This window comes from Cryptomeria japonica, chromosome 9, assembly GCF_030272615.1.
Source record: "Cryptomeria japonica chromosome 9, Sugi_1.0, whole genome shotgun sequence".
NCBI classification, from domain to species: Eukaryota; Viridiplantae; Streptophyta; class Pinopsida; order Cupressales; family Cupressaceae; genus Cryptomeria; species Cryptomeria japonica.
The window spans coordinates 103816890-103836009 of NC_081413.1; the positions used below are offsets into that span (position 1 = coordinate 103816890).

Genomic DNA, 19120 nt, shown 5'->3' on the forward strand with positions numbered 1-19120 from the left:
TGGCAAATATATATATTGTAATAACTTAAGTGATTACAATACTTGTAACTTGTAATAAAAAGGGCAGGCCCTATTTGGGCAATTGATTTAACTTGTAAATTGTATATGGGTCCTGACCCATATGTAACTTGTAAATTCAAAATTATTCTTGGCGCCAAAATATGCAAGGCCGACCAAGGTTTATTGTTGACATGAATTTATATATAAGTAAGATGATTTGAGGATCACAATTCATCAATCACAAGCGAATATATATCTCTCTACCTTATGCAATATGTTTCCGGCTGCAATCATCATCATCAGCAAAAGGATATTCATCAAGTTTGAGCGAACTTCAGTGAATTGGTTTCCTGTTGAGTGCGAATCTGATCTAGGAGTGCGAATCTACATATACTTTGCCGAATATCCGTTCATGCTAGGCGAACTAACTCAGGGACAAGCGAACATCAAGTCTGAACTGCCGAACCTGATTCAGACTGGGCAAAGCACATTGGGTCTGCCAAATTCATTCTCAATTTGGTTGACAGTGATCTGCACTCACAGATAAATTCACTCTCATTATTGTGTGGCCTAAATAGGGTAGCTATTGTAATTTGCTACCGAGTTAATTATAATCAGATCTGAATCTTGTTGCTGGGTTTTTTTCTCCAAGAGGAAGGTTTTCCCAGGGTATATGTGTGTCATTTGTTTGCTTTACCTTGCATTCTTATTTCCTATTAATTAATGTAAATCTGATTGCTAAAATTAATATGGTATCAGAGCTTGGTTTATAGATATTAGTAACCTACTATTCAAGTTTAGACTACATGGCTTCCTCTCTCAGGGCTGAAGATAGGTTGGAAGGTTCTGCAAATTACACCTCTTGGAAAGTCAGAATGCTGATGGCTTTAAATGACCTTGCTGAATATGTTAGCAAGGATGCTAAAGAACCTTCTGACGAAAAGGAAAAGGAAGAATGGAAGGAGGACTTTCAAGCTAGAAGGTTGATCATTGATTCCGTCAAAGATCATATTGTGTCATCTATCTCCAAGATGAAGTCTGCAAAAGAGATGTTCAACAAATTGGAGAAGATGTATGAAGTCAACAACACTAGCCACATTCTTGCATTGAGGAATCAGCTCATTCACATCTGATTGGAGAAAGGGGAATCTATCACCTCTTACTTCATGAGGATGACTGATCTAAAGGATCAACTTTCAACAGTTGGGAAGGAAGTTGAAGACAACGATCTTACCTTGACTGCCCTCAATGGTCTTCCTTCAACTTGGGAACCATTCGTTCAAGGAATCAACGCTAGGATTGAGCTTCCCAAGTTTGAACGGTTGAGAGGAGATTGCATCCAAGAAGAGTCTCAGTTAGCTGCTAAGACAACAATTAGGAGCTCTCATGGAGATCATCACATGCTTGCAGCCCAATTAGTCAAGAAGAAAGGTGGAAATTGGAAGAAGAGCAACTTCAAGAGGAGTAGAGATTTCAGACCTTCAGCAAGCCATGATTCAAGGAAGAAGCCAAGAGACCTCTCACGCATTCACTGCTTCAGATGTGACAAGTTTGGTCACTATGCGAAGGAATGTCAATATCAACTCAAGCAAGGAGAAGCGAATCTCAATGAAGTTGAAGAACAGAAAAACAATGAAGACTTCCTCTTCATCTCTGCCTTGTCAAGCAATGTGCCGATTGACTGCAACACATGGCTGATTGATAGTGGCGCATCTAGACACATCACGAGCTACTGAGAGCATCTTTCAGACTTGATAGAGAAAGAATCCAATCTTCATGTGGTAATTGGTGATGATGCTTGATATTCGGTAAGAGGTTTCAGTACCACTACTTTAAATTTAGATTTTGGTATCTCTCTACATCTCAGTGATATTTTATTTGTGCCTGGAATTAAAAGGAATCTTATCTCCATTTCTGCACTAGAAGATAAGGGTTATCAAGTAGCATTTTCTGAGGGTAGAGTACTTGCATTGCCTAAGAATTCTAGTTTTAAATCTGCTCGTGTCATTGGTAATAGATATGATAGCTTATACAAACTTTCAGCTAAACCTATTCAAGCTCTCATTCATGAGGCTCCTGAGATAACAAACTATGGCATAGGAGGCTTGGTCATCTACACTTCCAAGCACTTCCCTTACTTGAGAAGATGGTCAAAGGTATGCATAAACTTAGTCAATTTCATGATGATGCTTGCAAAGGATGTGCTTTAGGTAAGTTTACTAAAAGTCCATTTTATAAAAGTGAAAGTAGAGCTAAAGAAAAACTAGCACTTGTTCATTCTGATTTATGTGGACCTATATCTGTTGCTTCACCTAGTGGATGTCTATATTATGTTATGTGGACCTATGTCTGTTGCTTCACCTAGTGGATGTCTATATTATGTTATATTCATAGATGATTTCTCTGGAAAGACTTGGATTTACTTTATGAAAACTAAAGAATTTGATGAAGTACTAAGTAGGTTCAAGGAATTTAAGGCTTTAGTTGAAAATCTATCTGGAAAAAGAATTAAAGTTTTAAGGTCTGACAATGGAGGTGAATACATCTCAGGTAGTTTTCATGACTTTTGTGTAGAGATAGGAATCAAGAGGGAGTTCTGTGTTCCCTACAATCCTCAACAAAATGGTGTGGCTGAAAGGAAGAATAGATCCATTGTTGAAACGACTAAGGCAATGATTCATGATCAGGATCTTTAGACTTTCTTATGGGTCGAAGCATCTAAGACTGCAGTGTATATTCAGAATAGATGTCCTCATTGTGTGTTGAAGAACATGACTCCTGAAGAAGCCTTCACTAGAGTCAAACCTGATATCAGCCACCTAAGGATCTTCGGAAGCCCTGTCTATGTTCATGTACCAAAATAAAAGAGAACTAAGCTAGAGCCATCTAGAAAGAAGGGTATTCCTTGTTGGATATAGTGAATCCTCCAAAGCATTCCGAGTCTACATTCTAGGGCAAAGGTACATTGAGGTAAGTAGAAATGTAACCTTTGAAGAAAATATTACTCTTAAGAAATCTAAAGGTTCCTTGGCTGATAATGATAAAGGAATTAATGAAAATCAAGATATGGATGTTGATATTAACCTTGAGATTCAGAGGGAGCCTATTGAGCCCTTTGAACACATTGAGCCTTCTGATCCTTCTAAGCCTCTGGATCCAACTGATGGACCTAGAGACATTGTAGTTAGTAAAAAGAGACCACTTTGGGTTAGGAACACTATCCAAGAAGCAGAAAAGTTTGCAGCTCCCAAAGGAACATTTAGAGAAAGGATACCTCAGAAGCTCTCCAACTATGTTGAAATGATGTGCAACATTATTGAGACCAAACCATCAAATGTAGGAGAAGCTATGAACCAACAAGCGTGGACGAAGAATATCAATCCATCATTAAGAATGACGTCTGGGATATTGTGCCTAGACCTAAAGGTAAGTCTGTTGTATCCTCTAAATGGTTGTTTGAAATTAAACATACTGCTGATGGAAGTATTGAGAAATATAAAGCTAGATTTGTAGCTCGTGGTTTTTCTCAAAAGGAAGACATAGATTATGAGAAAACATTTGCCCCTGTTGCTAGATATACTTCTATTAGAACCATCATAGCTATTGTTGCAGCTAAGGGCTGGAAGTTACATTAGATGGATGTAAAGACTGCCTTCTTTAATGGTGTCATTGATGAAGAAGTCTATATTGAACAACCAAAAGGTTATGAGATCCATAATAAAGAATCTCATGTGTGCAGAATCTCATGTGTGCAGACTGAAGAAAGCTCTTTACGGCCTCAGGCAAGCTCCTCGAGCTTGGTATGAAAGGATTGATAAGTATTTGGTTAGTTTAGGACTCTGTAAGAATGATGTTGATTCTAACCTTTACTTGAAAGTATTTGATGGTGAAATGTTAATTCTAGTTTTATATGTGGATGATTTATTTCTAACTGGTGAAGAAGTCTCATCATTAGATGTAAGAAAGAATTAGCCACTGATTTTGAAATGAAGGATCTAGGTCTAATGCATTACCTTCTAGGTTTAGAAGTATGGCAAAGATCTAATGAAATTATTCTTAGGCAAGGAAAATATACCATTGATATATTGAAAAGATTTGGTATGATGGATTGTAAACCTATGTCTACTCCTATGGAAACTAACTTGAAGAAATTGAGTTTATCTGCAGTTAACTCTGATTTTGCAAATCCATCGGAGTGCAGGTAGTTGATTGGATCCTTGATGTCTCTAGTTAACACTAGATCGGATATTTGTTATGCAGTGAGTGCCCTCAACCAGTTCATGAACAAGCCTAAGCATGTTCATCTTGTTGCAGCCAAGCATATCATGAGATATTTGCGAGGCACAGTTGGCGACGGGTTGAAGTATCCAATCAACACTGTCATCACCTTGGAAGGCTACTTTGATTCTGATTGGGCAGGAAGTGTAACTGATAGGAAGAGCACTTCAGGAATTTGTTTCAGTTTGGGTTTTGCCATGATCTTCTAGGCCAGCAGGAAACAATCCTCAGTTGCATTGAGTACTGCAGAAGTTGAGTACATTGCGTCAAGTGTGGTATCAAGAGAAGCAGTGTGGCTTCACAAGCTTCTTGTTGGGTTGTTTGGACAACCTTGGGAACCCATAGTCATTCATTGTGACATTCAAAGTTGTATTAAAATATCTGCTAATCCAGTGTTTCATGACAGGTCAAAACATGTGGAAACTCATTATCACTATGTTCGTGATATGATACAGAGAAGTGCCATTCAACTGAAATATGTCAGCACTAATGAGCAGATTGCAGATGTTCTAACCAAGCCTCTAGCTCGTGTGAAGTTTGAATACTTCAGAGAGAGACTTGGAGTTGTTGAGAACACAACTCTGGCTGAGAGGGAGTCTCAGTCCTAGTGATGCATTGAGTTGCATCTTCCACCCTCTGCGGGCAATGCAAGGTGGAGTCACCCTCTGCAGGCAATGCAAGGTGACATTGAATCCTTCTCAGAAAGAAGTATGAGGTTAAAGACCTCTTCCACCCTCTGCAGGCAATGCAAGGTGGATCCATCCTTTGCGGGCAATGTAAGATGGATTTTATGGAAAGGTCCATGATGTGTTATTACAATATATGGTTACTCAGTATAATCCTCCCTAGCTAAGAGGGAGTGTTGAAATTAAATAGCTAGTTCGAATTATTTGATGGCAAATTGTTGATGTGTATTTTGTACATGACCAAACACAGAATAAAATACCTAGAGGTACCTTATCCTCTCTTGATTAAAGTCTCCGAATGCTGAAGATGTCGCGAAAAGGATCAATCGAGATGACTTCAAGGTTCTTTGTTGTAGGATCTCTACGTGTGGATAAGCACCAGTGGTCGTTGTATATGCTGTTTCTTCAAGGGGCCTTACGTACTTTCAGAGAAAGCTTGTTCGTGTTATTCTCTGTCCAAATGCAGGAATAGGATTTTCCTAACACTAATAGATTTTCAAAAAATGTCAAAAGGTAAGGGTTTCAAGGAAGGGATGCTTAAACTATTCCTAAGAATGACTCAATGAAGATTAGACTTGATAAGATTTTACCAATTTCAGTTTCGCCAAGAAATTACAACTCTACTGGAATTGATGCAATCTTCTATAAGGGGATTCAATAGTTTTTCAAATCATCAAGGATATAGATACTATCATAGAGATACATATCAATACTTCTAGGAATGATTGAATTCTTAATCAATCTCAAGGTTTCCAGTTGACCACACAAGGCGTCCTTACAATCAGTAAGAAGCTAGTGGTTTGGAATATGAATCTTATCCAAGATCAAGCACAACACTTCGTCTTTCAAACTTAAAACTTAAATGCTACTTCAACTGAGAGTGATTCAAGAAGATAAACAATCATAGTGATAGCCACAAGTATTGCAATAAAACACCATAACTTCAATATTTTATTGATCTCATAGCCCAAATGGACAACAATTGTTCAAAATTCTTTCTTCACTACTCAATCTTGCTACACAATAACTTTCTTTTCTCTAAGCTCTCTCTCTCTTTCTCTAACTTTTCTAACTGTAACCCTTGAAAATGAAATGAGTGAGGGTATATATAGCATCCTCAAATACAATGAATGGCCTAGATCAAAAGAAGATCAACGGCTGAGATTTTGACACCTAAACCCTAATTAGGGTTTGTTACAAAAAAGTCCCCATTTAGATAAACATCACTAATCCATAGCCAATAAAGAATTGGCACAAAAATCGAGGAGACATAGACCAATAGGAATTAAGCTGCCACATCATCTTATAATAACTTTTCATCTAGAATGTTGTTCCCTTTCCTATGCTCTTTCTTAGCATATTCAATGAATTTGGACACAATTCCCTCAATCTCAGCAATGGGAATCTCAGGAAGATTCTTCATTCGTTCTTCCAAGTGAAAGACTTGATCAAAAGCAGTGAGAAGAGCTATCTCCCATCCAGGTTCAAGTTCTTTGGTCTTCTCAATCAGGAACATAGTAGTGTACATCTGATCTCGTTGCTTATCTGTGATGATGTTCTCCTCTTTGCAAAAGATGACCTTGACTCTCTCCTCCAACTCTTGGATGTCCACATCTGTCTCAATCTTGATCTGCCTGTCAAGAATGGTACACAATACCTCAAACACCTTATCTTGAATTGGATGAATGATACCTTCAACTCGATTGCATCTGGTGTTGATGTCTTCAAAAAGGACCTCTTTCATCTGGAGCAGAGCTGACCACTGTAGGAGGTTATGAGTTCCTCCATCCATTATCTTTTCTTGTGCCAGAATCTGTCTTGGTGTTTGTCTTATCACTTGTAAGACAAGAATGATAACATCTCTAGTGTGAGTGAATGCAGCTACAGTTATCATTAGATTATGGATAATCTCAAGGACCTGAATAGCTCGATGAACTGTCTTCATCATTCTTGTTGCAAATTCAACGGCTACCGTGTGGGATTTATCAATCAAAAAGCTCATAAGCTGAACCAAGCTCTTCACCCTTTCTGCCTCGCCTACTGATTCAAGAGGGAGTGCTTGTAAAGGAGATACTGCTGGATCTTGACGTCTCAAGGGCTGATTAAGATGACTAAAATAGTTCCTCCAAGCACTGACCTCCCTTTCAAGCTTCTTATTCTTTTCCATTTCTTCTTTGAGTTTATCTTTAAGTGCTTCAAATGAATCAGTTGCTTCTTCCATCGCTTGTTCAGAGGTAAGTGGACCAAGCTCAAATGTTTCTAGGTCATACTCATCTGCAAGAATCTCATCCTCATATTTGTCCACCACTGGTGTAGCTACCTGTACTTTCCTGGATCCTGTCTCATCTCTAATTACCTTAGACATCTTTGTGGCCTTCTTCTTCTCCATTACCTCATGAGAATTTCCTATAAGGCTTTCCAAGTCAAACACATCTTCTTCCTCTTCAACCACAACTACCTTTGTCAGTCTCTCTTTCAGCCAATCAGGAATGGCAGATCTTGTTTCCCTCACTTGTATTTCTTTAGGTAGTGGCCTGTCTTCCCGGAAAGGAGATGTTGCTTCATCATCGTTCTTTTCTTCGTGTTGCTCATTAGCATCAACTTGGGGAGATTGACTTGATGAATGTTGAGGCGTCTATCCTTTCTCTTGCTTATCATTCTGTACCATGGATTCCATAGACTCATCAACTTCATATACTATCTGCCTCTGATCTTCCCCTTGACTCGCCTCCTTTTCATGCCTGGAAGATGTGCTTGGTGGGTGATCAGGGTTTGTTTTCTGCTTCTTCTTGGAAGGTTCTTTCTTCTCAGGTCCTTCTTTCCTCTTTGAGCCTTTGGAATGAGAAGTATTCTCACTCACTCTTGCTTCTCCTCCTTCTGGTCTTGCCTCCAAAGTAAATGTCATTGATACATTCTGCTCCTTCAACTTTTGATGCTGTACATCCACCCATCTGCGAGTGCAGGATAAAATGGGAGCCATCAAAGCTCTCAAGTCTAAAACCTCGGACTCATTCCAATCTATCTTCACTTCTTTGTCCTCTTTCTCATAGGACGACTGGAGGTATCTACCATTATCCTGGGCTTGATCGGCTACTCTATAAACTTTGCATTTCCTGATAAGATCTAAGGGTACCCTGGAATGCATCTTTCTTTTAACCTCTAAATCACTTGGGAGATTCATCCAAAAGTCCTCCACCTGAAACTCATGCTTGTTCTTTCTACCGACTGTCTCCTCCATATAACCATGAGGATCAAAATTCTCTCGCGAGGCAAAGGATGTGAATGAGTATAAGGATAATTCCTTCTCTGCATCTTCCGCGGCTTGAGTATTAGGACACACCTCAACTGAATTCCCTAGTATGATGGGCACGGGAATTCCATTTCCATGCTTGTGTCTGGATGCCTTCGCATAAGCTGCCAACTGTCTAGTCACCTCAAGTAGTACTATCATGTTTGTTGGATATCTTGGCAACATGTAAGGTGGTGAAGGACACCCGTGAACTCTGATGTATGTGAACTTTTGAAACTGGATGAACCATGTGCCATACTTCTTCACAAGCTCTTGTGCATCCAGAGACAGTCGATTGTGAATTCCTCCTTGCAATATCCTGGTAATGTTCATCGTGAAGGTGTCATTGACTAACTTGTAGTCACTTCTAGGTGGATGATGCAGATGAACATAAGAATCACAAACCCTTATTTCTTCGGGTCCTCTTCCAATCACTCCTCTGTGAGGTAGCCCTGCATATTCGAAACTCCTGATCAAGGCATATATAACATATGAGCTCATGTGGAATGATTTGGTGGGTCTTAGCCTTCTTAACTGTACGTCCAGACAATTGCTAATGATTCTGGCCCAATGAAGCATTCCTTTTCCTTGAACTATCACTTGTATGAAGAAGAACATCCACTTTTCGAAGAAGGCTTGAGAAGCACCTATAACTCGATTGAGCAAAGTTATCAAGTCTTTGTATTCCTCCTGAAAGTCGATCCTATGTGGTGTATTGGGAATCTTGTTCAGACGAGGCCGACTTTTGAGCAACCAATTCTTATTAATGAAGTTCAAACGGGACTCAGGATCATCTTCATAGATCGACCTTGCTCCTTCTAAGCTTTTGTAAATCATGTCTTTATGGTCCGGAAGATGAAGAGCTTCGCCTATAGCTTCCTCTGAAAGGTAGGCTAAGATGTTCCCGTCTTTGGTTACAATTGTCCTTGACTGTGAGTCATAGTGGCGGGCACACTCGATCATCAGCTCATGACACTTGATTGCGGGAGGGAAACCTGCCGCCTTGATGATGCCACTCTCGATCATCCTCCTTGCAACAGGTGATGGCTTGCCAATGTAGGGGACATCTCGAAACTTCTTCACATTGAAGTTTCCTAAGTTGGTGTCTCCAATATTACTCCACTTGGACATGATCCTGGTCTCCAATTCATCGCTTCTTTGATCTTCCTTGATGAGAGCCTGCCGGCTAGTAGATCCTCTGGCTTTGGGGGTCGTCATTTGATGCCTACACAAAAGATTAAAGTTAGTCTTCGAGCATCATACCTTAAAGCATGGAACTACCTTTCAAGGGAATAGTTCAAAACATTAATTTGAAAATGACATGATAACTCAAGAATTATGAATTTTCAAATTATGAATGAAAATCAGATTGCACAAGACTTAGATTTTCAAAGGATTGCTATGAGATCAAAACAAGTCTTGAATATAAACTTCAAAAATTTAATTCTTCATACCTCCTTCTTTGAAAGCTTAACTATCAACCTTGGAAAAATGAAGAAAGAAGATCAGACTTTGCTGGAAAAGGATTGAATTGCTGGCCTTCTTGGATGAATTATGTCTTAATTAACCTTCAAAAGAGCTTCACCCTCCACTAGCTTTTCAAAATCTGGAAATTATCCTTCAAACAACTTCAAAATCTGGAAATTATCCCCCAACTCGCTAAGAAATTTGCTCCTATGATCTGCTCCTCAAATTCGCATAAGAAGGAATGAATGAATGATTTTGAAAATGCTACAACACTCCTCCATTATATAGGGCGCTCACCCTAATTAAGCATAAGGCCGACCTAGCAAATAAGGCAAAAAATAAAATAAAAACCACTAAAAAGGAGGCCGACTTGCTTGTAAAGGCAAGTAAATATGTTTTGAGCGCTCACCTTTATATTTTAAATTTTAAAATTAATTTTGATGCCTTCAAGGTGGATTTTCAATTAATTCAAGGCCTAAAAATTAATTAATTAAATTGCCAATGCCTTAATTAATGCGAATTTAATTCAACCTCCCAAATGTCTTGAATTTGGGTAATTTAGTGCAAATTGGGGAATATCAAGGTTTGATTGAGGCTTAATGAAGCTTCCTGATGATTTCGCCTTGGACCCTTTGGAAGGGCCAGGAGCGATTTTTTCAATTTGGTCCCGAATATCCCATTCCTTGACTCCAAAATCTCCTGGAAGGTGAGTTCATATGTGTCTTGACCTAATCAAGTTGTTGCATTTCAATTTTTTATCATTTCTTATGAGTAATTAGGTGAAAATGTAAATTTCGCCCTGGACCCTTTGGAAGGGTCAGGAGCGATTTTTGCTTATTAGGTCAAAATTCACTTTAATTTGATCGTTGACCTCCTCCAAGGTAACCTCCAGAGTTCATTTCTCTCCATCACTGGGTTAGCTCATCAAAATTTTGAAGGAAATATTGCATTTTCAAGAATTTCACCCTGGACCCTCTGGAAGGGTCAAGAGCGAAATTCTCTCCTGAGCTCAAAATTCTCATTATTATAAGTCCAAAACCTCACCAAGGCTTTCCAAATGGCATCTTTCACTGAGGTCCAGGCTTAGTCTCACTCAAATCTTGGAGAAAAAGGTGGATTTAGGGTTTTTCGCCCTGGACCCTCTGGAAGGGTCAGGAGCGATTTTTCTTGTTTAGGCTTACTCTTTCATCATTTTAACTCCAATCCACCTCACAAGGTTAGGCAATGATCCTCTTCATTCACTCCACCCAAGTTTTGCTTGTTCTTGCAAGGTAAAATAGGGGTTTTTTAGATTTTCGCCCTGGACCCTTTGGAAGGGTCAGGAGCGATTTTCCCTCTCTGACCTAGAATCATCAACTTTTGAAACAAACAATTACTCATCAATGGTCTTAAAGGTCATTTCTACCTTGGTGTATCCTTGCCTTAGCACAAACTTAAAAGGAATATGTTGATTTTATGATTTTCGCCCTAGACCCTCTGGAAGGGTCAAGAGCGAATTTTGAGTTTTAGGCCTATTCCTTCATGCTTTTTAACTTCAAATCACTTCTAAGGCATAGAACATCATGCCTCTCTCCCATCCAAGTCCTGAAAACCAAAATTTTATCTTGAAATGCAAGGAAAATAGGAGGAATTGGAAATTTCGCCCTGGACCCTCTGGAAGGGTCAGGAGCGAATTTCCTTCTTGGCTTCAAAATTTGCATCCTTAGCAATCCAATTCAACTTCAAGGCAATTCAAACGTCTTGTCAAACCCATGTCTAAGCTTGGTCTAGTCCAATCTTTTGGAGGAAAAGATAGGTTTTAGGATTTTCGCCTTGGACCCTCTGGAAGGGTCAGGAGCGAAAATCCTTTTCTAGGCTTGGTTGCTTCCTCTTGACCATCTCAATTATCTTCAAAGGACAAAACATACTTCCTCACATTCGTTCAAACCATAAAAACCAAAAAGATTGTTTTGACCTTGCAAGAAAAAGGTGTTTTTTAGGAATTTTGCTCTGGACCCTCTGGAAGGGTCAGGAGCGAAATTCACAATTGTGCTAAATTCCTTCACCTCTTGATAATTTCTTCCAACCTCAACATATTCCCAGGGACAATTCCTTCTATGTTTCACCTTATCCCCGACTTGACTTAGCAAAATTTGATAGCAAAAAGTGCTTTTGAGAAAATTCGCTCTGGACCCTCTGGAAGGGTCAAAGAGCGATTTTCACCATTTTGACCAAAATTTTTCATTTTCTACCTTGAAACTTCTTTGCTAAGTGGGATTTCATCTTGCACTGTGCTAGGAATAGGATTTCATGTCCAAGAAGGGCTAAAAATGTGTTTATAAGGAATTTCGCTCTGGATCCTTTGGAAGGGTCAGGAGCGAATATCATGATTTGGGCTTGATTCTTCCTTTTTCCAACTCAAAATCACCTCAAGAGGTAACTAAACAACATCCTTCACCCAATGGATAAGGTCTTAAGCCAAAACAAGGTTAAAAGAATAGGCTTGCAAGGAATCTCGCTTTGGACCCTTTGGAAGGGTCAGGAGCGAAATTCACCTTCTTGGCTAAAATCCTTCATTTTCATCACGCCTTTGACACTTCAATTCAACCAAACCAAGCAAGAAATGCCTCCTATAAAGTTTTTCGCCCTGGACCCTCTGGAAGGGTCAGGAGCGAATTCCTCAATTTAGGCTCAATTCAATCATCATTTCAAGTTGATTTCACCTTTCAAGAAAAAGACACTACTCCTCTTTCATCTATGCCAAGCTTGACTAGATTTTTTGCAAGAAAAATAGAAGGATTTGAAAATTTTCGCCCTGGACCCTCTGGAAGGGTCAGGAGCGAATTCCTTAATTTAGGGCAAAATCCTTCATTTCTTCATGACTTCTAACATACCTAAGGGTTTGAATATGCTCATTCTTTCTTTCATGATGCCTTAGGCTCCTCAATTTGATCAAACAAGGCAATAAATGTCTCCTATAAAGATTTTCGCCTTGGACCCTCTGGAAGGGTTAGGAGCGAAAATTAGGTTTTAAGCAAAATCCTTCATTCTTCAAAGTTGAAACTTCTTCAGGAGGCAAAAGGGAGTTGTTCTTGTTTCACTCATGCCCAAAACTTGACCTTTTTCATTGCAACATGGGAGCTATTGAGAATTTCGCTCTGGACCCTTTGGAAGGGTCAGGAGCGAAATTCACCTTTCTTGTCCAAAAATCTTCATTTTGCACGCTTCCAAATCTTCAAATGTATCAAATGATGTCCAATCTTCATTCCAAGAGATCTTGCACATAAAAAGTTAGCCAAAGTTAGTGAAAAATAAGCTCTTATAAGATTTTCGCTTTGGATCCTCTGGAAGGGTTAGGGGCGAAATCTCCATTCCAAGCCAAATTGCTCAATTTTAATGTTTTAAACTACTTCACAAGGCAGAGTCAGGTCCTTTTCCAAGCTAGGAACAAGTTTGCAATTCCATCTAAGGCAAGAAAGAGTTTTTAGGATGAAATTCGCTCTGGACCCTCTGGAAGGGTCAGGAGCGAAAATCCTTTTTCAGGCATCATCTTGCTTTTCAAAAATCCATTAATTCCATCTTCGGGCAAAACATATCAATTCACCTCCAAACATGCTTAAGAAAGTATCACTTAGTCACAAAATGAGGAGAAAAAGAGCTTTACAATGATTTTCGCCCTGGACCCTCTGGAAGGGTCAGGGGCGAAATTTCCCTTTCAGGCCAAGACTTACCTTAATTTGCTTCATCCTCCATCGAACTTGATCAAACCTTCTCCTTTTCTTCACTGATTCCGCGCAACTGACACAGACAGGGAAACAAGCAGGGCTCTGACAAGAAAACCCTTAATCTAGACCTATCCTGACCTAAGACCTATTCTCCCTGTTCCTTAATCTAACCAACTTGACTCTCCTGAAAGGCATGCTTCATTCTGGCAATCTTGAGGCTTCAGGCAAACGACTAACAACCTCCTAAACCAGACTAGACTTAGCTTGAAAGAAACCCTAAAACGAGCTTCCAAAGTTTAGCCCTAATCTAGCTAGCCCAGGCAGACCACTCACTCACTCAAAACCCTAAAAGCAGAGAGAAAAACAAACAAAGAGAAAACAAAACCTAAGGCAAAAAGAGGGGGTCCCCATTCCAATGGGGCGATGTGTGAAATGGTCACAACACAAATATATATATTGTAATAACTTAAGTGATTACAATACTTGTAACATGTAATAAAAAGGGCAGGCCCTATTTGGGCAATTGATTTAACTTGTAAATTGTATATGGGTCTTGACCCATATGTAACTTGTAAATTCAAAATTATATCTTGGCGCCAAAATATGCAAGGCCGACCAAGGTTTATTGTTGACATGAATTCATATATAAGTAAGATGATTTGAGGATCACAAATCATCAATCAAAAGGGAATATATATCTCTCTACCTTATGCAATCTGCTTCTAGCTGCAATAATCATCATCAGCAAAAGGGTATTCATCAAGTGTGAGCGAACTTCAGTGAATTGGTTTTCTGTTGAAGCGAATCTGATCTAGGAGTGCAAATCTGTCCTAGGGCATCCAAACCTATGTATACTCTGCTGAATTTCCATTCATGCTAGGCGAACTAACTCAGGGACAAGCGAACATCAAGTCTGAACTGCCAAACCTGATTCAGACTGGGCAAAGCACATTGGGTCTGCCGAATTCATTCTCAATTTGGTTGATAGTGATCTGCACTCACAGATAAGTTCACTCTCATTGCTGTGTGGCCTAAAGAGGGTAGCTATTGTAATCTGCTACTGAGTTAATTATAATCAGATCTGAATCTTGTTGCTGGGTTTTTTTCTCCAAGAGGGAGGTTTTCCCAGGGTATATGTGTGTTATGTGTTTACTTTACCTTGCATTCTAATTTCCTGCTAATTAATGTAAATCTGATTGCTAAAATTAACAATATGTACATATGTAAATATACGTTTGTTGCTGAAGATGAACTCGAACTGTATGTATGTATTACATATATATATGTATTGTGTGTGTGTGTGTGTACACATACACATACATATGTATATGTATATGTATGTATGTATGAAATTCCTTCTAGAAGCCAAATGGTGAAAGATCAAGAATCATCACTTAAAATTCCACCTTAATTGTCACTTTGGGAATTTGAACTCAGGTCTCCACAATTTGAACCCTAACACTCTAACCTCTTTTGAACTTAACCCCTTAGACTTGCATTATGATACGAATCAAGAGTGATAATTATTAAGAGCAGTTAGTACATTAAGAACAATATTAAATGATAATATTATAGCAAGTTTATGATGATTATAAAAGGGAAAACATCCCAAATAACAAGTTCAAACACCAGAAAATCCTTTTGTGCAAGTGTCTCATTTGAGTAATGTAAATGTACAACAGTTCATATATTATCCCTTACCCTGCATATATTGTACTGGTTGGTACATTATTTGAAATCAAACTTCTATAATTCTGTGGTTGAGAGTTTAGTTGTGGATTTGTAAAAATTCCTAAAATGACCTCTACACATTGCACTGGATTATAGAAGTGAATAGGCATGATTTCCGAAAAATTTAAACATAACTAGGTTGTTTGAATCTAGGACATGGTTCAACTTGGAATTGCAGGTAGTGGGATATTGATTTCCTCCTGCATATTTGTACCCTTGCATTTTTACAAAATATTAGAAATTTGTTTGACCTGATTGACAGCTTATTAAATATTGATGAGACTGCTTTTTTCTCTTCCAAAATATTCTTAGAAAGATAACAGCCATAAGGTAAGAAGATGCATGGGAGGCAATGCAATTTTTAAATTTTATAATATTTCCTTTAATTAGTTCGAACTCCAAAAACTTAAAGCAGTAAATGACACTTTGAATGTAAAATTTAGCCTCCAATTAAACAGTAAATGCTTGTAGAAAAGATTGAGAAAACTAAGCGAAGTGAACCCAAGATCTGACTGCTTGCATGTTAGACACAGAACACCCTTGAAAAAATCTAAACTAGTCTGACTTGATTGATAATTTCGAAAGTGTTCTACTTTTCTTTCCCAAAATTTCTTATCTTGTAGAGTTACATATTTAGAGGAAAATTTAAACATCTTTTGTTCAACCTTCCAGGATATGTTTGAAATGCTTAGAAATATTTTCTCATTTCTTATGATGGACTTAGTTTGGAAGTCTCTTGAATCTATGTTCTCTCATTGTTAAGTTTTATTTTTTCCCCTCATTATCTTATTTCTTGAACACTCGCTGATGGAGCTCCAAACAAACAAAAATAATTTAAATTTAGAATTATATGGAGGTCTTTGAAATATGAGTATAAAATGGAATGTATAATTTAACAGGTTTAAAATTGGTGCAGGCTGTGGCTAACTCCACTTCAGCAACATTTTTGCGTGTTGTTGGAAGTGAACTTATACAAAAGTATTTAGGAGATGGCCCGAAGTTGGTTAGAGAGCTATTTCGAGTTGCTGATGATCTTTCTCCTTCAATCGTTTTCATTGATGAAATTGATGCAGTTGGAACAAAGAGGTACCTGTTCATTTAACCCCCATTTTAATGTACTTTAGATTCTGGTAGACTGATTAGGATTCTTAGTTTAATGGATCTTACTGCTGTTTGGTTTTAAATTTGCAGATATGATGCACATTCAGGTGGTGAACGTGAAATTCAGCGAACTATGTTGGAATTGCTAAATCAACTAGATGGGTTCGATTCAAGAGGTGATGTGAAGGTTATTCTGGCAACAAACCGAATTGATAGTCTTGACCCTGCTTTGTTACGTCCTGGAAGAATAGATCGAAAGATTGAATTTCCCCTACCGGACATTAAAACGAGGAGGCGTATATTCCAGGTGATAACTAGATTTCATGGTAAAAAATACCTCTGTACAAGCTAATGTTACAACAATAACATTCAATAATGTTACTTGTTTGAAGTTTTTGGGTTCAAATTAGAAGTTAGCTGCTCAACATTTAAAGTGGGATGCTTATTTAGAACTTTCTTGTATAATTTTCTCTTAGACATGTAAATAATAAAATTATTTGACTATTTACTCTTTAGACTTTTAGTTCGCAAGATGTTCAGGTCGACACCTTTATGTGTTTGCATGAGATATGTTTAGGATTGAATGTTCCTTTTATTGTCCTGTGATTGAATTTTCTTACATTAACTATTAATATAAACCATTATTTTTGGTCCCAAATGAACAAATGCAATTCAGTTGACTTCACTCTTGTGCAAATTCTGGGTTTCAGAGGCTTTTAGAGAACTCAGTAATCTCGGGCAGTTTATTAGTAATAAATTGCTTGGTAAATATAAATGTAATTTGAGATGTCTAATACAATATTTTTCCTCATTTATTTCTTTCTTTTTCACCCATCTACTTGGAAAATCGTAGCTTGGTTAATTTCTCTCTTTTTCACCCATTTACTTGGAAAATCATAACTTGGTTTGTTTTATAAAAGAAACTCAATAATAGGTCAGTTGGCAATTGTATTCTATTGTTCAATTTATATTTATAAATCAATTTAATAACTGTATCTTCTCTTACATTTATGCCTGTAGCTATAGACATTTATTTTTTGATATTATTAGTATCTAATTATAACCAATGTGTTAATGCCATGTTTGAAATTTGAGATACTTTCCATTAGGCATCCCAGTGCTCTAAATCAAATATACAGTTTGTTTTGCTTGTTTTAAGCAGTCAGTAGAAGCAGTTCTGATGGTTGTGTTCTAGTTCAGGCTTTTTTTTAAGAATCCCCAGTTCTTACGTGCTAGTGCTATATTTTGCAGATACATACCTCAAGAATGACCTTGGCAGATGATGTTAATCTAGAAGAATTCGTGATGACTAAGGATGAATTTTCTGGGGCGGATATAAAAGCTATATGCACTGAAGCGGGATTGCTTGCTTTGAGAGAAAGGCGTATGAAGGTAGGTTGTAAATGAAGATCAGTGATGCATTTGATCATTTTGTGCGGTTGTTTTTTTGTTGAATGCATTATGTTTTGAATTGTCTTCATGATGATCGATTGTAATTGGTACTGATTGTCATTATTTTACTGGCTATTGTTCAATCAAATTATGTCTTGCAACTTTATTCATTCTCCTCCTGACTTTATCCAATGGGAAACTGATATAACATTAACCCGATGTAAGGAAATTCAGTTTAAAACACTTTCAGCTTAGGTGGATTTTTCTGATTCCTTGTAAGAAGATTATGAACAAGATTATCTGAGATATGTTCTTTATTGAATTTGAGATTTTCCTGCATCTTCACACCATAGGAACTATGAGGAATCCTGCCACTAGTGAACTTCAATGTTGGAAAGGTATATGGGTGATAATTAAATATCATAGTTTGCAGACTCGTTGGACTCGCCACGGACTTGCGAGTCTGTTGGTGGGCCAAGTTGAATTGCCAAGGACTCGCAAGCCGAGTCCGGGAGAGTCCTGGCACAAGACTCGCGATTCTGTGCCAAGGACTTGCGTGAGTCTGCAGTCGGGACTCACGAGTCCGATGAGAAGACTCGCGTCGCAGTGAAACACGGCCAGCCAAGGCTGAAAAGTGTTTTTTTTAATCTTTCACTCATTTGGCATTTGTATTTGCTCAAAACAGGTCTGTAGGGTTTGAAGAAGGAGAGGAAACAAGATCAATTATGTTTTCTTTGTAAAACTACGTTTTTTTTTGCCGAGTCCTTGTCGAGTCCTTTCCCGAATTTTGGCCGAGTCTGAGTCCGAGTCCAATTTTTGGGCTGCCGAGTCCAAGTCCTCAAACTTTGGTTAATATATATGTGACACTATAAGAGTCAATGGGGATTTGTTGGATTGATGCACTACCCCTGGAGTATGCTGAAAGAATGGAAACTTTTTCTATGAATGACCAAAGATGTTAATGCAAATGGAGTTATATGATGTTCAGTGCAGCAAGGGAATATGAAAGGCTTTTGCAGGGCTGGAAGTCAATATCTGGCATGTTGAGTTTTAAGCATGATTATCTCCGTACTTACACAGCCACAATCTGTTGGCTGTTTAGCTGCAGTTTGTACCAACAATGTAAGCCAATGCCATTAAAAGAAAATAATACTATTTGATAAAAAAATTAAAAACTGATGCAATTGCAGATCAATAGAATATGCCATGTGTTCTCAAGGGTATGTGATAAATTCCTCCTTTCTTGGGGGATGTGTGTAGTGTGATGGCCAAAAATGACACAGCTCTTCTTCCAATATTGTATCTTCTTCTTTAAGCAATTAATTGTATCAGAAAGCTGAAGGATTCATATTTCCAAACAGAGATTCTTTAGGATGTTGTGGGAGATGTTGTAGACACAAATTTTAGTGCAGGTTACCACCTATGTGATCAATATCTGTTGTATATTTGGTTTTAATGAAGCATACACAAAG

The 19120-nt window shown here is 38.1% G+C and overlaps 1 protein-coding gene across 1 annotated transcript in view; it reads left to right on the plus strand.

The window, feature by feature from the left end:
* The window catches only part of LOC131062802 (26S proteasome regulatory subunit 4 homolog B), a 65350-nt gene that overhangs the window by 20695 nt on the left and 25535 nt on the right, over positions 1–19120 (plus strand). The window contains exons 3-5 of the mRNA XM_057996544.2: positions 16072–16241; positions 16347–16563; positions 17508–17648. Of these exons, the coding sequence (XP_057852527.1) occupies positions 16072–16241; positions 16347–16563; positions 17508–17648 (528 nt within the window). The remainder of the gene's footprint in view (positions 1–16071; positions 16242–16346; positions 16564–17507; positions 17649–19120) is intronic.